At 42.2% G+C, this 25,170-nt stretch overlaps 1 protein-coding gene across 1 annotated transcript; it reads right to left on the minus strand.

Annotated features, from left to right (window-relative positions):
- Positions 1-3,918: 3,918 nt before the first annotated feature.
- Positions 3,919-25,170, minus strand: LOC135514273 (prostaglandin G/H synthase 1-like). Its single transcript, XM_064937634.1, has 11 exons — positions 24,949-25,170; positions 24,770-24,856; positions 22,965-23,081; positions 22,349-22,489; positions 19,040-19,183; positions 18,713-18,894; positions 11,989-12,072; positions 8,385-8,631; positions 7,556-7,842; positions 5,401-5,548; positions 3,919-4,466 (listed from the first exon to the last, which is right to left on the minus strand). Exons 1-11 carry the CDS (start codon positions 25,034-25,036, stop codon positions 4,117-4,119), a joined length of 1,875 nt encoding a protein of 624 aa, XP_064793706.1. The 5' UTR covers positions 25,037-25,170; the 3' UTR covers positions 3,919-4,116.

Consider the following 25,170-nt stretch of genomic DNA (forward strand, 5'->3'; position numbering starts at 1 on the left):
AGGCAATTAAGGTCACAGTTAGGACACTAAAGAGGCCTTTCTACTGACTCTGAAAAACACCAAAAGAAAGATGCCCAGGATCCCTGCTCATCTGTGTGAACATGCCTTAGGCATGCTGAAAGGAGGCTTGAGGACTGCAAATGTGACCAGGGTAATAAATTGCAATGTCCGTACTGTGAGAAGCTTAAGATAGCACTACAGGGAGACAGGACGGACAGCTGATCGTCTTCGCAGTGGTAGACCACGTGTAACAACACCTGCCAAGGATCGGTACATCCGAACGTCACACCTGCTGGAAAGGTACACGATGGCAACAACAACTGCCCGAGTTACACCAGGAATGCACAATCCCATCATCAGTGCTCAGACTGTCCGCAATACGCTGAGAAAGACTGGACTGAGGGCTTGTAGGCCTGTTGTAAGGCAGGTCCTCACCAGACATCACTGGCAACAATGTTGCCTATGGGCACAAACCCGACCGTCACTGGACCAGACAGGACTGGAAAAAAAGTGCTCTTCACTGATGAGTCGCGGTTTTGTCTCACCAGGGGTGATGGTCGGATTTGCGTTTATTGTCGAAGGAATGAGCGTTACACCGAGACCTGTACTCTGGAGCGGGATCGATTTGGAGGTGGAGGGTATGTCATGGTCATCAGACTGAGCTTGTTGTCATTGCAGGAAATCTCAACGCTGTGCGTTACAGGGAGGACATCCTCCTCCCTCATGTGGTACCCTTCCTGCAGGCTCATCCTGACATGACCATCCAGCATGACAATGCCACCAGCCATACTGCTCATTCTGTGCGTGATTTCCAGCAAGACAGGAATGTCAGTGTTCTGCCATGACCAGCAAAGAGCCCGAATCTCAATCCCATTGAGCACATCTAGAACCTGTTGGATCGGAGGGTGAGGGCTAGGGCCATTCCCTCCAGAAATGTCTGGGAACTTGCAGGTGCCTTGGTGGAAGAGTGCGGTAACATCTCACAGCAAGAACTGTCAAATCTGGTGCAGTCCCTGAGGTAGAGATGCACTGCAGTATTTAATGTAGCTGGTGGCCACACCAGATACTGTTACTTTTGATTTGATTTTGACCCCCCCTTTGTTCAGGGACACATTATTCCATTTCTGTTAGTCACGTCTGTGAAACTTGTTCAGTTTATCTCAGTTGTTTAATCTTATGTTCATACAAATATTTACATATGTTAAGTTTGCCGAAAATAAACGCAGTTGACAGTGAGAGGATGTTTCTTTTTTTGCCGAGTTTAAAACTCTGGGCCAAAACTCTGTAGAGGAAGAGAGTAAATGTTTTCTGGAGGCCGGATGTGCGCTTACTGACATGTTGTGATTTTTGTCATGTAAATTGTGTAATGTATAGACTACTGCTGCTTTCTTGGCCTGTGTCTCAACGGGTTTTTGTTCTCTCGTGTAATTGCATAGCCTATAGCAATGTTGCGCAACACGAGCTCATGGGATCTCATTGTTTGATTAGATTTGCCATTACCTTTGCATTGATGTTAGCGTGATTAGACAGACAATAGTACTGAGTACCAGGCAGTTAGCAAGTTTGGTAGGCTAATAATGACCATCAGCAGCATCAGAGCTTGGAGAAGCCTAATTACCGTGACTAATGTGGAATTTGACTGCCTTCATGACTCGTGACCGCGGTGTGGCAATTAATACAGTCACCGCACAGCCCTACATGCAATTACCTATCTTCCATGAGAAATTCCATCATTTGATGTTTTGCTGATGGTGGGACTTGATCCAGCAGAAACCTTTCGGTTACTATCCCAACGCTCTAAAACCACTAGGCTACCTGCCACCCAGGTGGGTTGATATACAGAAAGACCAAGTCCATGTTATGGCAAGAACAGCGCAAATAAGCAAAGAGAAATGACAGTCCATCATTACTTTAAGACATAAAGGTCAGTCAATCCGGAACATATCAAAAACTTTGAACATTTCCTCAAGTGCAGTCACAACCATGAAGCGCTATGATGAAACTGGCTCTCATGAGGACCGCCACAGGAAAGGAAGACCCAGAGTTACTGCTGCTGCAGAGGATAAGTTCACCTCAGATTGCACCTCAGATTGCATCTCAGATTGCAGCCCAAATAAATGCTTCAGAGATCAAGTAACAGACATCTCAACATCAACTGTTCAGAGGAGACTGCGTGAATAAGGCCTTTATGGTCAAATTGCTGCAAAGAAACCACTACTAAAGGACACCAATAAGGAGAAGAGACTTGCTTGGGCCAAGAAACTGTGTGGTCCTGTGTGGCTCAGTCGGTAGAGCATGGCGCTTGCAACGCCAAGCGTCGTGGGTTCGATTCCCCGCTGGGGCCACCCATATGTAAAAGTAGTGGCCCCAGCCGACTTGTAAGTCGCTTTGGACAAAAGCGTCTGCTAAATGGGATATATTAAGAAACAAGAGCAATGGACATTAGACCGGTGGAAATCTGTCCTTTGGTCTGATGAGTCCAAATGTAAGATTTTTGGTTCCAACCGCTGTGGCTTTCTGAGAGGCAGAGTAGGTGAACGGATGATCTTCGCATGTGTGGTTCCCACCGTGAAGCATGGAGGATGATGATGGTGATGGTGTGGGGATGCTTTGCTGGTGACAGTGTTAGTGATTTATTTAGAATTCAAGGCACACTTAACCAGTATGGCTACCACGGCATTCTGCAGCGATACACCATCCCATCTGGTTGGCACTTAATGGGACAATGATTTGTTTTTCAACAGGACAATGAGCCAAAACACACCTCCAGGTTGTGTTAGGACTATTTGACCAAGGAGTGATGAGTGCTGCATCAGATAACCTGGCCTCCACAATCACCAGACCTCAACCCAATTGAGATGTATTTTTGTCATTTAACCTTAATTTAACCAGGGAAAGCCAATTTGGGATGAGTTGGACCGCAGAGTGAATGGAAAGCAGCCATCAAGTGCTCAGCATGTGGGAACTCCTTCAAGACTATTGGAAAAGCATTCCAGGTGAAGCTGGTTGAGAGAATGCCAAGAGTGTGCAAAGCGGTCATCAAGGCCATGTCATGTTTCATGTGGACCCCAGGAAGAGTAGCTGCTGCTTTTGCAAAAGAATGGGGATCTTAATAAAATACCAAGGCAAAGGGTGGCTACTTTGAAGAATCTCAAATATAATATATATTTTGAGTTGTTTAAAACTTTTTGGTTACTACATGAGTCCATATGTGTTATTTTATAGTTTTGAGGTCTTCACTATTATTCTACAATGTAGAAAATAGTAAAAATAATGCAAAAGAGTGGGTGAGCCAAACTTTTGGTTCTATATACAAATATTTATTAAAAATAAAAAAGTTTGGCCTTATTGCTATTCGCCAATACAAAAACGCATTGAATAACAAATTCACTACATGGGGAGGACTCTGTTGTTCCAAGAAATAAAGGGAAAGGGGAGTTTGTTCAGAAGTGTTTCTCCTATATCTGAGAGATAAGAAAGATCAGGAAACATTTGTAAAAAATACTTGACAATTATTCAACCTCTTATTTTTGGCACTATACAGTCTCCATATATACACTTCCGTTAATTTTGTCAACTGGTACCGAGGGACCTTCAGACGAGTCCTGAGGCCTGTGGTCGTCCTAAAGCAAAACGTGAGAGTCTCACCTTTGCATAGAGGGGTCATAATAGTTTGTACAGTAGGTCAAACCCTTTAGACACTGCAGAGGACTTTGTGAGAAGACTGATCATGGTTTGACCAACACCGCTCTAGCTCTGTCACAGATGCAGTGGATTGAGACTCATCCAATACAACAACAAAAAGATATCTGTAGCTTAAATTGACTGATTTTCTGGGAATTATTTTATTATGGGGATTATATTTCCACTGGGGTGCGGATATTGACCTTAGGGTGTTCATTAACTCCGAAACCACACTGCTTTCAACATACTTTATTCCTAATTTATTCAAGCGGTTCCTTTATTTTGTCACCTGTACATAGGACATAAGCAACATGGGAATGATTTATAAATGCAGTCTATGCATTGTAAATGTAGTATAGAGTACAGGCATCATAGGTGGACATGGGAACTACGGTAAGACCATACAAAAAAAAACGAACGTATCACAATCGCTTACAGTTCAGTGGACTGTTTCCTTGGCGGCTCCTCCTGCCCGGCCGGAGGGACATTGAAGGCTACGTATGGACACCAATTAGTGTTCAGACACACCAGTCTCTCCAGCGAGGCCGAGTTGACTATATCAAAGCCTGTCTGGCCTCCAAATGTGCTGGGCTTCCAGTACTCAGGGGAACAGATGGGGTTACCCAGAAGGCCTTTCAGGGAGAACGGAGCCCCCATCTCCACCATGCTCTCACCAAATATGGCGTTGGGGCGTGTCTTCTCCAGCATGATGGCGGGGTAGAACTCCAGCGCATCGATGTCACCATAGAGCTCCTCCAGCTCCCTGGCTATCTCCTCCTCACCTGGAGGACAATATAAAATATCATTATTGTCCCAGAAGGGCAATTCGGTTGCAGCAAACTACACAGATAGGGCACATTTAAAGTAAATTAATACAAATACAATACAGAAGAGAAGAGTAAAAGAGTACATTAGAAACATGATCAAGTTAAAGAGAAGACTGGTTTGAGATGAAAGGACAACAAAGACTGCAGTTGGCTTCTTAAGAGGCTGACCCACGTCAGGATGATGCTGAATGACAGCTGCTTTGAGAGAACGTTGTTATTTCCCATATTTTCAATTTGCATGAGGGGCAAATACACGGTGACAGAGTGATGCTGAGACTCTGATTTGTTACTTTAAAATGTATGCCAAGCAAAACTAACCGTTGCAAAGTTAAACAAGCCATACAACGATGCACAAGGAGGACTTAATTTCCACTGAACATTTTATAAGAACACATTTACTTGCAGAACAGTGCAGATTCCAAGTTTGGTAACAGAATGAGTGCACAATTCATCATTCTGGTTTGTTTAACTTTGCAAACCATACAACTCAATGCACAAGAAGAGCACAGATGCAAAGTTTGGTTACAGAATGACGCAGTCATTCGGTTACCAAACTTTGCATCTGCACGGTTCTTCAAGTAAATGTGTTTTTATAAAATGTTCAGTGGAAATGGTTAAGTCCTCCTTGTGCATCGAGTTCTATGGCTTGTTCGACTTTGCAACGATTAGTTTTGCTTGGCATACATTTGAAAGTAACAAATCAGTCTCAGCATCACTCTGTCACCATGTAATTTCCCATGAGCATATATAGAAATATGTGGTCTTACATTTTTTTTTTTTTTAAAGTGATGTGTAACAGAAGTTAAGCTGCTTTGCATAGACAGTACCTCTTTCCATAGAAGCCTTTTGTGGTGCCGGCATGTCCAATCTCTAAAATATGTGGTCTTACCAGTGAAGTCAGAGAAAGATGTGTAGGGCTTCAGGTTGAACCTCTTCCTGTACTCGTTGAAGGGTTGGAGACGCAGAGTCCTGGACTCTTCAATAACCCCCTCGGCCACATTGGTCACCACTGGGTGGATGTTCCGACCTCCTCCTATCTGAGAAACAGGATTAAAATCAGACAGACCCCATACCCATTGTAGGCAATGGTGTACACTACACTAAGGGCTCGATTCAATCTGCTTCGTGGAAATTCAGCTTTACATTGTGATTGTAATTTAAAAAAGGCAATATTCCCGCTTTATCAGAGACTGCATTCCGGTAATTGCTCCTTATGTCACCAGCTCAATCAGAAATTACCTTTACGTTTCTATGGCGGAATCTGTAACGATTCAGCTTTCCGGATTGAATAGAGCCCTACATCTGAAAGGATCAAACAGGCACCTCACTGTATAAATATAGGATGCATGAGAACTAAATGGAAAAAAGTAATTCAAATAAATTAATGACCCGCCTATGAAGGGCCCGAAATGTGTTACTCCATATACACCTAGGCACCCATTACCATACCACGTTCAAAGGCACTTGAATATTTTGTCTTGCCTATTCACCCTCAATGGCACACATACACAGATATCATGTTACTCGCTAATACTCCATAGATAGATGCTGCTCTGCTGATAAAGATTGATATCAATAAGCCACAGAGAAAATTATTTACAGCAGACAGATAGCATCTTGTTTAAGCCTTCTGTCATGATCTATCACAGCTTCTAATCAACAGAAAACCGCTCTGTAGTTGATTCTGTAGATACAGAACGCAGAGCACGGACAAGTTTGCAGGGCTGTGGTGAAAGTTACAACATGTGCTATTTTACTGCACACGATTATGGACTTCACACCAAGTAGTGTCAAATTTACAATCAGGCTACTCAATCTTGCCTTATTTGCCCTGTCCAAACCTCACCCTCCCTCTCTCTTACACAACGTCTGCCTTGCTCAAAAGAAGAAGTACCAGAACACACAAAGCTCACAGGGCTCGGTTCTAGGCACTCTTCTCGCTATACACCAAGTCACTCGGCTGTGTCATATCCTCACATGTTCTCGCCTATCATTGCTATGCGGATGACACTGAACTACTTTTCCCCCTACTGACACCCAGGTGGCGACACGCATCTCCGTGTGCCTGGCAGATACCTCAGCTTCAATGACAGCTTACCAACTCAAGCTCAACAAGACTGTGCTACTCTTCCTCCCGGGAAAGGCTTGTCCGCTCCAAGACCTCTCTATCACGGTTGACAACTCCATGGTGTCCCCCTACCAGTGTGTAAACTACCTTGGCATGACCCTTGACAACCCCCTGTCATTCGCTGCAAATATCAGAGCAGTGACTCGCTCCTGCAGGTTCATGCTCTACAACATCCATAGAGTTCTCTCATGTCACCCCGCTCCTCCACACACTCCACTGGCTCACTACAAGACCATGGTAATTACCTACAGAGCAGTAAGAGGAACTGACCCTCCCAACATTCAGGCTCTGCTTAATCCCTACACCCCAACCAGAGTTCTCGGTTCTGCCAAGTCTGGTCTCTTGGTCCTCCCACCCCTACGGGAGAGCAGCTCCCGCTCAGCCCAGTCTAAGCACTTCTCTGTCCTGGCACCCCAATGGTGGAACCAGCTTCCTTCCCTCTGAAGCTAGGACACCAGAGTCCCTTGCCCATCTTCTGAAAACATCTGAAACCCTACATCTTCAAAGAGAATCTTAAATAATCCCACAGCAACCCCACCACCTCCTCACCCCCCCAAAAAAGACTTGTGTGAACTAACACTCACATTTGACTCTTTTCCCCCTTACTAGCTCCGACTTTGCTGATAGCTACTTTATTGAGGAAAAATGTACTTACTATGACTGTGATAAGTGTTTGTCCCACCTAGCTATTTTAAGATTGTCTGCAAAAATGACAAAAAAACTAAGATTTTAAATTCAGGAAGTGATTTCAAATAAATAGCTTCTCCTTGTCAGTTTATTGAGAACTCTTAGAAAATAAGTGCCATATTAGCATTGACACCAACCGACTTATGTATGGCATGACAACATTATCGAGACCAGGGTTTAGCATTACAACACTGCATATGAAATCCCGTAGTCACCACACACACCATACCTGTCCAGCACACTGGCGGGAGAAAGCGTCCACCAGTTTCTCCACCCCGTAGTGTGTGACGATGGAGGTGTTGAAGATGAACTGGGAGTAGGGCACCACGTCTCCGTCTATGTGGAAGCTGTCTGGCATCAGGGGGTGCCAGTGGTACAGCTGTTTGAACTCCACAGCGATGCGGTTCCTGTACTGGAACGTGGACTTGAAGAGCAGGACTGGGTCAAACTTCAGATCCAACAGGTAGCCACTCAGGTGCTGCACGTACTCCTCGATCACTATCCGGATGGTCTCACCTGGAATATGAACTAAATATGCATCTACACCCAAGAAAATACATTTTGGGGAGAATCTACTGCAGAAGTGTGTTGATTCTTATTCCCCCCAACTACTCACACAACCAAGCAGGGACAGCTCTAATCTTTTGGGGGCCCTAAGCGAGATTTGGTTGGGGATCTCCTGAAGGTCAGGGGCCCTGGACACTTGTCCTGCGTGAACGGTCGGTATTCGGCCATGATAACTACAAGTTTAGATAGCTGGGAATAATAACATAACAATGTAAAAATTGTTAGCTGACATGGCTAATTGAGTGACTGTCAATGACTGACAAAACAAGAGAAAAATTGCTGATGCACAAGCAAATTTAAAACTTGCACCTACTATTCTAACTCGCAACAGTAAGTTGAGACCCTGCTATGGGGCCCTAAGCAACCCAGCACATGAAAACATTTCCTAGAAATGTATATTCTGCCTAAAGCACTTGAGTGTCTTAAATGGGCAATCTCTGGTGGTATGAAAGGCTAGAGAGAGATCCCTGTCCAGTCAAGTATGTACTTACCTATCACGATGAGCCTGGCGGTCTGGAAGAGCTGCTCATCCCCCCAGGTGGGGTGCTCTGCCTTCAGGATGTCACAGACGCGGTTGTGTTCTCTCAGCCATAGGGTGGCGTACATGGTGAGGCCTGGCAACAGCCCAAACACCTCCTGCCCGATGGCCATACGCTGCCCCACGGGAGTCCCTTGAGGGTATCTCATATTCACCGCCGCCTCAGCCACCGTAGGAGGGTACACCTCACCTTTAACCACCTGGAAGAGAAGATAGTATTAGCCCTTAAGAGCTTTACTGATCCATTAGCACAATGTAGTACCTTGTGAGCATAATGGAATAATGGAAAAACGTATGTGGGGTCCCCTTTGGGTTTTTGTGGAAAAGTGATGTCAAAAGGTCTTGAGCAGTGGAAAAAAGGGTCATGACCCCAACATTTTGGAAACACTACTGTAAATAATGATTATCTGAACTCCACCCATACAGGTGCCTTCAGAAAGAATTCAGAACATGAGACTTTTTCCATATTTTGTTACGTTACAGCCTAAAATGGATGAAATAAATTAAAAATCCTCAATCTTCACACAATACCCCATAATGACAAAGCGAAAATAGGTTTAGAAAGGTTTGCAAATGTATTAAAAATATCTTATTTACATAAGTATTCAGACCCTTTGCGATGAGACTCGAAATTGAGCTCAAGTGCATCCTGTTTCCAGTGATCATCCTTGAGATGTTTCTGTAACTTGGAGTCCACCTGTGGTAAATTCTACTGATTGGACATGATTTGGAAAGACACACACCTTTCTATATAAGCTCCCACAATTGACAGTGCATGTAGGAGCAAAAACCAAGCCATGAGGTCGTAGGAATTGTCTGTAGAGTTCCGAGACAGGATTGCGCCGAGGTAGAGATCTGGGGAAGGGTACCAAAACATGTCTGCAGCATTGAAGGACACCAAGAACACAGGGGCCTGCTCTATTCTTAAATGGAAGAAGTTTGGAACAAACCAAGACTCTTCCTAGAGCTGGCCGCCCAGACAAACTGAGCAATCAGGGGAGAAGAGTCTTGGTCAGGGAGGTGACCAAGAACCTGATGGTCACTGACAGAGCTCCTCTATAGTAGAGTTGCCAGCGGAAGCCACTCCTCAGAAAAAGGCACATGACAGCCTGCTTGAGAGTTTGCCAAAAGGCACCTGAAGACTATCAGACCATGAGAAACAAGTTTCTCTTGTCTGATGAAACCAAGATTGAACTCTTTGGCCTGACTGCCAAGCGTCACATCTAGAGGAAACCTGGCACCAAACCTTCACCACCAGTGAAGAGTGGTGGTGGTGGCAGCATCATGCTTTAGGGATGTTTTTCAGCAGCAGGGACTGGGAGACTAGTCAGGATTGAAGCAAAGATGAATGGAGCAATGTACAGAGAGATCATTGATGAAAACCTGCTCCAGAGCACTCAGGACAGCAGACTGGGGCAAAGGTTCACCTTCCAACAGGACAACGCAGGAGTGGCTTCGGGACAAGTCTCTGAATGTTTTTGAGTGGCCCAGCCAGAGCTCGGATTTGAGCCCGATCAAACATCACTGGAACGACCTGAAAATAGATTTGCAGCAACGCTTCCCATCCAACCTGACAGAGCTTGAGAGGATCTGCAGAGAAGAATGGGAGAAACTCCCCAAATACAGGTGTGCCAAGCTTGTAGCATCATACCCAAGAAGACTCAAGGCTGTAATTACTGCCAAAGATGCTTCAACAAATTACTTAGTTATTAAGGGTCTGAATACTTATTTAGATGTGATATTTCCAATTTTATTATAAAAAAATAAAAATTTAAAAAAGCAAACAATAGCAAATATAGCACATTTCTAAAAAAAAAATTAAAAAAAAAAAACGTTGATTTGTCATTATGGGGTATTGTGTGTAGAGTGATGAGGAAAAAACTATTTAAATCAATTTTAGAATAAGGCTGTAAACTGGAAAAAGTCAAGGGTGTCTGAATACTTTAAGGCACTGTAAATAACCAACAGTTGCTCAGTCATCTCATCCTGAGTTTCACATGCATACCACTGCCAAAAGAGACAATCAATGGGGTTCTTACAACACAACCTCTCCCTGACTCTGAGCCAACACCTTTTCCAAAAACAGATATCCTCAACGTCCTTCTTTGGAGTCGAATTCAGCTTATTCAACAGATAAAGAAAATGGGCCTCATGGGTGTACTTCTTTATCCTGAAACGAGTCAGGATTTCTGGTCACTCAAATGATCCACTAACTGGCACCTGGTCGCTGAACAATGACTATGCTGTTGCCTGCTACCTCTGTGCGGTGGTGGGAGAAGGACTCAATTGTCATACTTGTGTAAAGGTAAAGATACCTTTAGACTTCCTTACTTGCCGACTTTCACTTTTACCTTAATAGAAAATGACTAAAGTATCTGGTTTTATAAATACTTAAGTATTAAAAGCAAATGTAATTGCAAACAATATACTGAGTATAAAAATTAAAAGTATAAACCATTTCACAGTCCTTACATTAAGCAAACCAGAGGACACAATTTTCTGGATATTTTAAGTTATGGATAGTCTCCAATACTCAGACTTAATTTACAAACTAAGCATTTGTGTTTAGTGAGTCCACCAGATCAGCAGCCTGGATGTAACATAGTAAATGTAAATCCGTGACACCAAAATTAGTATAATATGTTATATTTGGTATGGTTACATGACAGATGGTTACTTAATGCAACGTGAACGTCTAGCAAACCAAAGTTTGCGAGTTCAAATCTCAGACAACTTTAGCATTTTTTGCAACTTTCAACTACTTTGCTACTCTGCAATTACTTAGCATGTTAGCTATCCCTTCCACTAACCCTTTAAACTAACTCCTAAACCTTAACCCCTACACTCTCATTTGTAACATACTGTACACTTAGAAAATTGGTAACATAATACGAATTGCAATTCGTAACCTATCATACAAAATGGGTGATAAACATTAATGATTTGGAAATGTGAACTTCACATTTCCAAATCTTGTCTTGCTTGTATGACATCATAGCAGTATTTATTATAATCCTCAACTCAAAACACATTGAGTCCTCAATTTACAGAACTGCCCTCCCCCAGAGAACAAAAAAAACATGCAAAGGCTGCTCAATTAGCGGGAGGGAAAGAGGCATATTCTTGTCGCACGAGGTGCTCAAGTTCAGAATGGCAGTCAGTCAAAATCCATACAGAGCTGTGAAGCGCAGAGCCAGACCTCTGACATCATGTAACTGTACAGCCACTGCGTTCCTATGTAGGTGTTTATCGTTTATCCGTGCCCAAATCTGCCATTTTAAACCTGTTTATAGAAGAGCAAATCCGTTTAGAGATTTTTCTTTAAATGCAATTTATGTTGGTTCCACCTTTTTTTGGATATATTTAACCACATTAGTATGAAAAGGGTTGGAAAGGGTTAAAAGTGTAAAGGGTTGAAAGCACGTGGACCTCAGAGTGGACCTCAGAGTGGACCTCAGAGTGGGCCACAGTGGTACCGTGGTCTACAGTACCATTCCAGTGGAGACATGTCCATGCTTTCTCATAGCTGGAGTGGAGTTATGCATTCCTCCACATACCTGATATTTCATCTTTCCATCTTTAAGAAGCCGGAGGTTCAGTTGACGCACCAGATTATCTCCGTAGACATTGCCGGCATCCACCTGGTTAGAGATTAATAACATGAGATTAACATGAAATATGAGATAAAAAAAATAAAAAAAGAGATTCACATTCGTGAGACAGGATGCATGCAAGAGACATAGATGAGTATGACTCCCATGTATCTCGCAGAGCAAGATTTGGTTCCAGCAAAAGAACAAGATTATATTGTGGCTGTTGGAATAGTATGGAGAAGGAAAAAAGTATGGAAAAAGTACTGTAAAATCGCTCTGGATAAGAGCATCTGCTAAAATAAAAAAAATAAAAAGTGTTCTAAGGATTGGAGTTGTCCACCTCTTCCTAACACCTAAATACATCACTTACCGGTCATCCTCCCCTAAACATAATAGAATAAATACAATTATTCGATCAAATTGAATAATATAATATACAGTGTATTCGGAAAGTATTCAGACGCCTTGACTTTTTCCACATTGTGTTACGTTACAGCCTTATTCTAAAATGGATTTTAAAATATATAAATTCTTAATCTACACACTATCACAATTACATAAGTATTCAGACCCTTCACAGTACTTTGTTGAAGCCCCTTTGGCAGCAATTACAGCCTCAAGTCTTCTTGGGTATGGCGCTATAAGCTTGGCACACTTGTATTTGGGGAATTTCTCCCATTCTTCTCTGCAGATCCTCTCAAACTCTGTCCGGATGGATGGCGAGCGTCGCTGCACAGCGACCCACTCATGGACATTCAGAGAATTGTCCTGAAGTCACCCCTGTGTTGTCTTGGCTGTGTGCTTAGAGTCGTTGTCCTGTTGGAAGGTGAACACTCACCCCAGTCTGAGGTCCTGAGTGCTCTGGAGCAGGTTATCATCAAGGATCTCTGCACTTTGCTCTGTTCATCTTTCGCTCAATCATGACTAGTCTCCCAGTCCCTGCTGCCGAAAAACATCCCCACAGCATGATGCTGCCACCACGCTTCACCGTAGGGATGGTGCCAGGTTTCCTCCAGTTGTGACGCTTGGCACAAATCTTGTTTCTCATGGTCTGAGTCTCCAAGCAGGATGTCATGTGCTTTTTACTGAGGAGTGGCTTCCGTCTGGCCACTACCATAAATGCCTGATTGGTGGAGTGCTGCAGAGATGGTTGTCCTGGAAGGTTCTCTCATCTCCACAGAAGAACTCTGGAGCCCTGTCAGAGTGACCATCGGGTTCTTGGTCACCTCCCTGACCAAGGCCCTTCTCCCCCGATTGCGCAGTTTGGCCGGCTCTAGGAAGCGTCTTGGTGGTTCCAAACTTCTTCCATTTAAGAATGGAGGCCACTGGGACCTTCAATGCTGCAAAACAAATGCGGTAGCCTTCCCCAGATCTGTGCCTTGACACAATCCTGTCTTGGGGGCGCTACGGACAAACCTTCGACCTCATGGCTTGGTTGTACTGTCAACTGTGGGAATTTATATAGACAGGTGTGTGCCTTTCCAAGTCCAATCAATTGAATTTACCACAGGTGGACTCCAATCAAGTTGTAGAAACATCTCAAGGATGATCAATGGAAACAGGATGCACCTGAGCTCAATTTCAAGTTTCATAGCAAAGGTTCCGAATACTTATGTGAATAAGGTGTTGGAATCGGCTAAATTTTGAACATTGAGATATTAAATAAATGATAGAGACAAAGCCTTGAATAGAAAGAATCTGTAGCAACTCAGAAGGCTTTGGAATGTGTTTGATGGAGGAGAGGAGAGCAATGTGTTGATATAGGGAAGACAGAAGGATATCTGTGGATTAGGTGAAGGAGGGGTTGAGGTCAGGAGGTGAGGGGTGAGGTCAGTTCCCCTTAAGGGAGTAATCAGGGTTTGTCATCCTGTTACCCTCTTTATTAGCTTCCTGTGGAGCCATAAACTGTAAGGAGGACGAGTGTCTTAAGTAGAATGTATATAACTGAGAAAAGAAATGTTTTGCTGTCCGATTACAGCTGTACAGAACCTTTGGGAATGATTAAACTTGGTTTACTCTGAAAAATAAGAATGTAACAGACAGCGCTGCGAGCAGGGTTCATCATGACTTAGAGTCAAGCCATGGAGTCCAGATTAGTGGAGCAGAGCTGGCAACAAACAAAAGGTAGGCCAAGTTCCTATATCTGATGGTTATGGAGAATCATGGGGAAAAGGAGACCAGTGAATCGTTAGACTCGGTGGAGAGATACTATTGCCCTGTTGTGGGATTTATTGGAAGGAGTCTTTTCAATTCAGTTAAAAATGGGTATGCAGGAGAATGAAATGTTTTGAAGAGGTATTTAAATGGTGTCTGGAGGACAGGGAAAGAAAGGGAGAGGAAACATTTTAATGGTGTCGAAAGCCTTGAATAATAAAAATCCCTAATGAAGAATGATCAACTTCATTAGGAATTAAATAGAAGGGGGGGGTTTCAGCATAAAATTCATGAGAAACACCGTTCTCTGTCCAAATTGTACCATTACTTTAGGAGATTATTATTATTTATGTAGGGAGTTATAAAGAGTTGTAATTCTAAATAGTTCATTTTTGATTTAACATGTTTTTTTTTTTTAAATCACAAGTGTGTGAAAGGGGTAAATGACCAGTTCCATGAGGTCCTGGTCTTCGGGGTACTTATACAGTGGTACTGTGTTCAGGCAGCATATAGAAAGGGAAATATATGTTAATAAGGGATGACAGTAACTTCCTAGGAGGGTGAAATATGTATTGCCATCTTCATGATCTGGTAACCATCCTAGAGGTCGCCAATAGAATAAAGGGAGCAGGGACTCATTTAGAAAATGTTTATTTGTATTTTTTTTAGCAGTAACATTGTTATGCTTTTTGACATTTGCCTTTGAGATGGTATAAAGGAAAGGTTAATGTCATAATTCGTCATATATTCAATGTTTGTCTAATTTAGACAGAAATGTAATGAACTTAACTGTTGTTATGATCTGTGTTTTTTTGTTTGTTTAGGTTTTCATGGAGGGTGATGTCAGATAGAAATAATTTGACCATAGACGGTGTGTGTTAACCTCACGACCCTGCCTTAACGGCTGAAGAAAAAGCGACGAAGGCGTGCTATAAGAGACAGTGACTTTTCCCGCTCCTATCTGAGTCCGAGCCATAAAACAGGACCGGGGTGCTGAGAGCGCGTGTGGAGTGAGCGTAGAGAGAGAGAAGCTCAGCTGAGAGACTCGTGTGGGAGAAACTGAAGTATCTATTTGGATATTAAAATCAGGACATTATCAAAGGCCATGAAATGTGACAGGCAAAAGTTACATGTGCCGTTGGGGAAATGAACTGTAAATGATATCCGAAGAAGACACGCTAGAATGATAAGTGACGTGTGAAGGAAGGAAGGGTGGGTGGGTGGGTGGGGTGTATACGCCCTGCTAACTATTTAAACTGAAAATGCATTGAGATCCTGATCTTTCTTTACCAGGCCACTCATGACAGGAAAACAGGGGGAAAAGGGGGGGGCTGTAATGAGAAGAGTTATGGCCGGCAATAAAAGGTGCTTCATAAATGTGTTCTAACAGGGATGTATTGTGGGGAGTTGATCAACTGGAATTTGAGCCTTAGACTCAAAGTAAGCACTGAGGTCAGTCATTCTACATTCGGGTTGGATAAGTTCCATAATGTTTTCGTTGTGATTGGAATACTGAGAGAGAGACTGGATAAAGCACGACGAGGGGCCGGGCCGCTGCTAACATTTATGTGGCCGAAAGGGTTTGAAGAAACTTCTCTAAGTGTCATCGTGAGGGGAGGTCATTTGTGTGGGAGACTCACTGGATGACAGCTTGGGACAACCATGAAAGTTGTTTTTTGTTTTACCCTCTATTCAGAGTTGATATGTTACGTCGCATCAACGAGTGGTGCAAAGTCATTAAAACGTGTACTTTGTTTCTCTTTTCTTTTCAAGTTAATATGTTTTTAGGTTTTGTGGAACATGAGGGTGTTTCATTGTTCCAGAGGAGGGAAGGATGTATATTGACTAAATTGATTTGAGAATGTGTTGGTAGGTGTGTAAATGTAGAAAATGCATTTGGAGTATAGTGTGTTGTGAATTACACGTAATGATAGAGGAGTATCATTCCCAGAGACTGAATATTGTTACAGGAGATAGTTGCTCTCCTTCCATTAGCTAACTGTACACAATATGGGGATTTAATTGAACGTTACACATACCCAGATCATGGTGAAAGTAGAAGAGACAGTGTTGTTATATCAGACACCATTTTCAACTTTCAGTAATGAGTTTGTCACAGAAGGCATAACATTTGAAAGAATAGCAACAGATCCCTGTATACAGGAGGCCACATCGCCAGAAGGACTAGCTTCAGATCCCTGTATACAGGAGGCCACATTGCCAGAAGGGAAGTTTGCTGTGATAATAGCATCACATCTCCTGCAGAGTGTGATTAAGAAACATGTGACTCAGAGTTTTGTACGGTTGGAAACTCTTCCAACGCCACTAATCTCGCCCCCATTTCTGACAGCTAATAAACATACCTCCCAGTAGATTGGGACCGAACCACAGTAAATGGTACATGTCAGAAGGTGGCTGCTTATCATCCGTTGGGGCCCAAAGTTTACACTGTAACAAAGGTGTTTACAAACGGGTGGGATGAGAAATGAGCACAGGGATGTATTATCCACAGGTACCAACTGTAGCAGAATACAGGAGGTCAGTGGAGATGTTGGTGACTAGAGACCAAGGGACATAATGAGAAACAGGTCGGGGGTATCTGAACGTTCAGTCCTAGACTTATCAGTAAAACACGAAGGCAATAGAAGAGCAGGAAACAAATTACGGGCAATAGCTAGTCTCACAGCAGTCCCTGTAGGGACAGTAACAGAAAAAGCAGTAGCAGAAGCGTAGAATGCTATATTGATAGCATGGAATTGGACAACTGCGCAAATGAGGGGTATTGTGAGACTATAGTCATGGGCCATGTTGGAAGTGGCTATGGTTACATTTCTAGCATTGTTGGGATATCAGTTTATGACGACTCATGTCACATGGATTGGTTGCTGGTAACTGGAGAACCGATGGGATGACAGGGGATGATGTTATTCAAATATCACAAATTATGTTGCCAGGAAATAACCCATGTGTTGCAGTGTGCATATCCTCAGGTGGAACCAAGATATAACCAAGGGCACGGGCTGAATTCTAGAGATTGAGTGTACATCAAGAGACACCAGGGGGGTGTTGGAACAGCATTGACTTGAGAGACACACTACTTTGAACAGTACCTGCAGTGGTTAAGATCGTCATGTCTCTCCTTGGGAGGGGGGGGGGGGGGTGCATAGTTCTCACGTGAAGTGAGATCCAACAGCATAATGGGTGAGTGAAGACACTATGACACAGGAAGCGGAGCGAGAGAGAGAGACTAGATTCCACTGTAAGATATACAGATGGGTTGGGTCTGAGAACTACTAGAAACATCATAGTTGGTTTGGGGTTTAGCTGCTTTATGGGTTAATGCATCATATGATAGAGGATAGAGGGGTAATTGTACTGTGAACAAAATGTTGAAGGCATTGATGTGAAAGCAGATACAGTGCCGAGTTCCCTCAAATTCAAATCAAATCTAATTTTATTTGTCACATACACATGGTTAGCAGATGTTAATGCGAGTGGAGCGAAATACTTGTGCTTCTAGTTCCGACAATGCAGTAATAACCAACGAGTAATCTAGCTAACAATTCCAAAACTACTACCTTATATACACACAAGTGTAAAGGGATAAAGAATATGTACATAAAGATATATGAATGAGTGATGGTACAGAGCGGCATGGGCAAGATGCAGTAGATGGTATCGAGTACAGTATATACATATGAGATGAGTATGTACATATGAGATGAGTATGTAAACAAAGTGGCATAGTTTAAAGTGGCTAGTGATACCTGTATTTCATAAAGATGCAGTAGATGATAGAGTACAGTATATACGTATACATATGAGATAAATAATGTAGGGTATGTAAACATTATATTAAGTAGCATTGTTTAAAGTGGCTAGTGATATATTTTACATACATTCCCATCAATTCCCATTATTAAAGTGGCTGGAGTTGAGTCAGTGTGTTGGCAGCAGCCACTCAATGTTAGTGGTGGCTGTTTAACAGTCTGATGGCCTTGAGATAGAGGATGTAACGTGGATTAGGGATATGCACTTGCGCATCAGGTGTTTGTGCCAATCAGGTGAAATGGAGAAGATGGGGAACAAAGTGAACATGACATGGGAACACTTCTCGGAACCTAGGGCCAAAAGGGGAAGACTGGGTGAAAGCATGAGGAAGCTTTTTAGAGCTTTCATTTTTGTGGAACCCAGCAGGAAATTATCTTGGAGGGATAGAGTCAGGTGAAGAGACAGTGGGAATTGTCATGGTTTCAGACTTTGGTTTTCATGCATATATAAATGTATATCACATTGTTAATACTGTTATGATTTATGTTTTTTGTTTCAGTTTTTGTTTTTTATAAATTTGCTAATTTTTCTAAAAACCTATTTTGGCTTCGTCATTATGGGGTATTGTGTGTAGATTGATCATTTATTTAATCAATTTTAGAATAAGGCAGGAACAAAATGTGGAAAAGGTCAAGGTGTCTGAATACTTTCCGAATGCACTCTATAACATAGTGTACAGTACAGGGAGTGCCATGTAACTCACCCCATGCCCCAGAGCCCTGGTAAAGCCCAAGCCCATACTGTTTCGGGTCTTGAAGAACTGATGGGTGAAGTGCTGAGCGAAGAAAGCAAACATTAGGTTGGTTCCCCTTGGATCCCGCCTGAATTGCCTCCTCAGAAGAAACTTCTCCACCACCAGCTTTGGGTCTGGGAGGACAGACTTTCCTGGAGAAAAGAGAGGAACGAAAGTATGTTAGCTATGCATGTTGCAGTTGGGAAGATTTATTTCACTGGGTAATCTCCAGTAAAGTCTTTGTGGGATGCCTTCATCCTATTTTCTGATAGGAACTTTGGATGCCCTCCATCTCACCTTTGGTACCCATAGGGGTGGGGCAGTCTTCTGGCACAGGGGGTAGGATACGGGTGTAATAGGAAACATTGGAGTAGGACTCCCAGCTGAGGTATCCATACTTGGAGTTGAAGGTAGGAGGACTCGGAATAAGGTTGGATCTGACTTTGGGAGGGAGAAAACATAATTGTTTGACACATTGATCATTATAGCCCTAAGGTTTTACTGAAAATGCAATAACAATGTTAGGAGGAAATACAACCCATGGGATAGGTGTGTGTGTGTGTGTGTGGTTGTACTATCCTTGTGGGGACCAGAAGTCCTCACAAGCAGTGGAGGCTCCTCAGAGGAGGACCATCCTCCTCAGTGAATTTAAAAAATGTTTTTAATTGTGAAACATTTAAATTGATCCATTTTAGATAAAGCTACATTAAATATAAATCACATCACTAAATAACTGATTAAAAACACACTATTTTGCAAAGAAGGTCTGCAGTAGCCTCAACAGTACTCTGTAGGGTAGCACCATTGTGTATCCGGAGCTCAGTTAGCTTCTGTACTCCTTTAGGTACATTGACTTCAATACAAAACCTTGGAGGCACATGATTTTCACGACCTTCCATAGACTTAGACAGTAATTATGACAACTTCCGGAGGACATCCTCCAGAATATCAGAACTCTTGCCGCATGAACTGACATGTTGTCCACCCAATCAAAGGATCAGAGAATGAATGAATCTAGTACTGAAAGCATAAGCTACAACGAGCTAACACTGCAGTGGATAAAATGTGGTGAGTAGTTGACTCAAAGAGAGAGACAATAGTTGAACAGTTTAACAAATTAATTTATTCCAAAATGAAGGAGAAGCAAGAGAGACAGAGATTGAAAGTAAAAAAAAAAGACACTTACCTAGCAAATGCAGCCAGCTAGTTTAGCATACTGAAACACCCTGCTCAAACAGAGGTATGCTATGTAAGCTAGCTGGCTATGACTTTCCAACACAACACCGGAACTCTTCCAAGTCAAGGTAAGCTTTTGGTATTATTAATTTATTGCCACTGGGACCCGCCGGTGTAACTGCTTACTGACTGTACACTGTAAAATGACTGCATGATTGTAGCCGGTTTACTAACACAGTCAGTATAGCTAATAGAACTAACTATACTGACTATGACTTTACTCAGGCTAATATGGTGACAACGATGTAGACTGTGTGTAGCGGTTTGGCTTGGAGAAGTTGTTTTTGCCTTGTCACATACAGCTGATGTGTTGCACATTGAAGTCCACAAGCAAAGGGAAGAGGTGAGAGAAGGAGAGCACATAGGATGTGGCTGCCATGAAAGTGAACTGTGTTTACGAGTGATCAGGGATGTACTCATTCGGCCGATTCTGTTAAAAAAACGGAAGCAAGCGGAATAAACATACCTGAATTTCTCCAATAAAAACTATTGTTTGCAACTGTTGAACTAATGATTACGCCCTGTATCAACTAGATGCAGGCAAGAGTGTGCAAGGTGGTGTTAAATGTCACTGTCTGTCCATATGTCACTGCCTGTCACAAATTTGTCTGTGGACCTGTGTGCACCTACATTGCAAACTTTCATTCATAGGCTAGATTGATGATGAGTACATGGAAAATGTGAGTATCATGTAGTAGCCTAAACCTATCGCTGTTACATTGAACTGGGTTGTTGGAATAAGAATGAGTCATCTTAGAAATAAGGCCATGCTCATGAAAAAAAAAATTGGCCTCCCTCATCTTACTGACCACCATTGCTCACAAGGATAGTAAAACAAGAAATTCAAACATGTCGCCATTCCCCACAATGAAAAGGCTATTTTAGGCTTAGGGGTTAGGTTTAGGGTTAGAATTAGGGTTTGGGATTAAGGTCAGGGGTAAGGGTTAGATTTAGGGGTTGGGGAAAATAGGATTTTGAAAAGGAAAATCAATTGTTTGGTCCCCACAAGGATAGCAAAACAAGTGTGTGTGTGTCACATTTTAGATGAAGAGATGTCACTTCTCTCATACTCGTAACGTCAGAAAATAACGGTAACCGCAGAACCCAGATAATCAGTTAAAACTGCAACTTCCAGCAGAGTTAAGACATTCTCAACTTTGAAGAAACTTTCAATTGAAATTAAGAAACATTATTAACGTTCAGTTTAAGACCATGACTCAATCCAAGGCACATTATAAAGCAGTACAGTAGACGCCCCCTTCAAGGACAATTTATTCGCCGTTCACGGAGATTGCACTCACGGTAAAAGCTACGGATGTCGGCTCAAGCAGAAATTACCTTTACAAAAGGGCAATGCCGTCTAGTGCCACACACTATAACACACCATGGATTGAATCCCAAATAAAACGAAGAAACGTTCAGTTAAAGAAACACGCAGACTGAAAAATATGATTTAATTCATTTGAAGTGTAGCTTGATTTGGAAAGCCTCAAGCAAACATTTGAGGGATGAAAGTATCAATGTGATGTAACTTAAAAGCAATTCACATTATAGTACATAATATCAAAAAACTATACTTTAACTTTGTCTTTCACATGCAAAGCAAAATAAACCTGTGTGCTCTATCATTATTATTTGACACACAAGTCAGGTTTTGCATTTTAGCCAGGGGTTGGAACCAAAATTATTTTCCAAAATGTTTTTCATTTTGTTCCAGTGTTCCGACCAGCAAAATAAAGTTCTGAACCGGTTCGAACAATAAAAAAAATATATATATATATATATCAAAATTAAATTACTTCACCAATCAGTCTGGATAGAGCAGCTTGCTATGGTGGCGGCAAGCTATAATAGTTATGTCGGGCGCGAGATGCGACTGAAATTACAACTGTCTGCAGTTCTAGCGAGTTAGATGGAAGAACTCAGAGAATGGTGATGACACCATGGGTCAATGTGTGTTATCCAAACATTTACATGGGGAGAACATAACAGAGAAACCATGAAGCAAATGGACACAAGTTGTAAGCAAACTATCCAATGAGTGCATTGGTAGGGAAGAGAAACTCTTCTCTTAAAGTAACACCATAAGAGTAGATATGAATATGCACAGTAAGGGTCTGAGTAGTGATAATGGGATAAGGATTCAATTCTAGAAGCACTTTGGAGAGCATTTATGCATTTTCAACTGTTACAACAGCACAATGGATCCATGCATACATTTCTATCATCATAGCATGTTTCACCTGGATGTAAAGCACTGTACACTTTATGGCACTAAGTTAGCCCTTCCACCACTTATACACAGCGCCCACTATAGCAACCATTTTGTGCCAGAATACTCATGGCTGCATTGAATGTCAGGCGACTAACCTGTGAGCACCACCCTCATGAGCCAGTCCCGCATGAAGGTCCTGTTGATGAGGTTCCACAGCCAGTGGAAGTGTGTGAGGGTGTAGTGGACCATGTCAGGGCTCGGCTTCAGCTGCTGGTGGACTCTCGTCCAGAACTCAGCTAAAACACACAGAGAGCAGACAAACAGCACACTGTAATTAAAAATTAAATTAATCTAGTCATTTCAGCTAATCATTATTAAGTAACTGGTTCCACAGCCTTTGTATTTTAGATTACTCAACTTTTCAGTCAAAGTGTTACCTGAACTTAAAATGTATAGTTGGTCCAAACTTAGCTCCAACTTGAGAAAACTTAGGCAAAAATGCAGTCAACTTAAAATGTGTTTGCTCAACTTGTCTCATATGTTCATTCAACTAGAAATTATTATTTGGGCAGCTTCACTAAATAAAAAATGTAAAAAGTTGTGGAACTAAACACACGGTGCTTTTCGGTCACACACTGTGCTTTTTCTTTTCATCTTGTTACAAATCCTTCTGCACATGAGGAAAGGATAACAATGTTTTGATAAACTAGAGAGGAAAATTGAAACTATAACTTGAATCAGAAAAATGTAGACGCAAAACACTTAACTTACGGATAGTGCAATTCTGTCCATAGAAGCCGGTGCGAGTGCAGTCACAGTCATAGCGGTCAATGCCAAACCTGACACACACACCCCAGTTCTGACAGGGGTAATAGCAACAGGGATTCACTGCAAATGATAAAACATACACATGTCAATTAAAGTATAGTTTAGGCACTGAGCTTTTCCTGACCATGTGACCTTACCAGGAATAGCAGCTTTTCCTAGTAGCGTACATACTTTTTCCTGATCAGCACAGTGCCTCATTGTCATAAATTTGCCAGCTACAGTAAAGACTGCCAAGACACAATAGAGGGTGTCCATTTGTCCAATGTCTCTCTAGCTTGGGTGCCAGCCTGAAAACTGTGCTTATAGCATCAGTGGAACAATAATCTCAGGCTGGAACTTGATGTGTTGCTCCCTTTCGTTTGATGAGGTAGGGAAGACATTTATTACAGTAACTACGTGACATTATCTGACGAGGATACTACCCGGAACCACAGCTTAATTACCTCGGAGCATGGTATCTTAGTCGGGTACAAATCAAAACTCAAGATGTGTGCACAACCTAACCTACTATTGTCACACACATCTCCCACTGGCAGCAATGCAAAATTGCATTTACAGTAGGTTAAATCATCTCAAATTAAGATTCAGCCTAGAATAAACTAGCAAACTAGAAAAGAAGAGGGTTAGGACTACTGGGAGTCTGACTGGGGTCAGAGGGCTGTGGTAACAGAAACGTCTGCTGCCATGAGACAAGCAAGATGCCAACTCTCACATCCTTGGCCCTGCCATCTCTATCATGTTACGGCTTCCTGTCCTTCCCTCACGGACAGACATACATCCATTGAGATGATCATAAATAGCATTTATCATGTTCAAAATGAAGAGTGGATGTATGAATGGCAGTAGTTCAGCAAACCCTTCCTAATTGAGCAGGATTCTTCAGTCATGTCATTTAGATAACTGGAGTCTTTCAGTCTCTTTCTGCCAAGAGGAAACTCTGTCTTCATGATAGGAGACAAAACCCTATACTGTGCTAGTAGTCAACACATTCAACTGACAGCACAGATATTGTGGTGAATATTTATAATATAAATTTGTATTAACACCATGGTGCCCCCCCCAACAACAAAAAAAACTTTAAAATGACCAAATAATGGAAGTTAAAGATATGTACAATTAGGGCTGTCAATTTATTTGTACAAATAAATTGCATGATCCTTCCATGCAAATCTTCTTGCTTATTTCAAACTAGCTTCCTCCACTTGCAAATATGTTTACTTGTGTCATCTGTGTTGCCATACAAACAAATATGTTTGGATGCCTGTTCATTGGAGCTTCATATTGTAATGAAACCTTGAGCCCGAGGTCCGGCGCGCTATCGACTGTGCCGCAAAAGCATGCTCGTGCGGCAGGGTCGATTTCCGTGCTTATAAAGTCAGGGTCGTTACACTATTAAATGTTGTAAACTTTGGAAAGTGTAAAAGACACAATGTGCTCTTTCTAGATGTTTTGGATATTCTTTTCAGCAGTTTTAAAAAACTGTATACATCTCATTTGATCCAGTTGATAGAATTTCAACATATTGATACTAGATAATAATGACACTATAGTTCAGGGATGGGCAACGTTGATGGGGTTGGGGACAAAACAAAATATGAACTCATGATGAGCCTCAGTGGCTAGAAGGTCTGTGTACCCATACCCATAAAGGATTCCCGAGCCTTTAGTCAGAGTTAGCCATTCCACCTGTTGCCCATCGCTGCAAGTTGCCCGCCCCTGCTATAGGTTTTAAAATATTAAACACCTACCAACAGTACTGGCGTCTTCCACCTCATCCCCGCGACATATTGGTAACCTTTGCAGCAGGATACATGCCCAGACGCACACGACGCACTCTTAAAACACAATTATTAACGTGAATGAATGACCAAACCTAAAATGATGGACTGATTGGTAAAAACAAAAAACAAAATTGTCAAAAACTCACCTCTCATTGTAAGATTTACTGCATAAGCACCTTCAGCGGGAGCGTCTTCCCAATACAGCAGTGCACAAATAATATATGCTGCACTCATGAAGAAATACTCATAACCATTACGATGTATTTCCTTCCTGGAAGCTGTTTAGATACAATCTAAAAACAAGTCCACACAGAATTGCATACGTGAAAGTTCATTTCGGTAGGGGCGAAAAAAATGGTAAGCAACCT

The sequence above is a fragment of the Oncorhynchus masou genome, chromosome 25, assembly GCF_036934945.1.
Source record: "Oncorhynchus masou masou isolate Uvic2021 chromosome 25, UVic_Omas_1.1, whole genome shotgun sequence".
Taxonomy (NCBI): domain Eukaryota; kingdom Metazoa; phylum Chordata; class Actinopteri; order Salmoniformes; family Salmonidae; genus Oncorhynchus; species Oncorhynchus masou.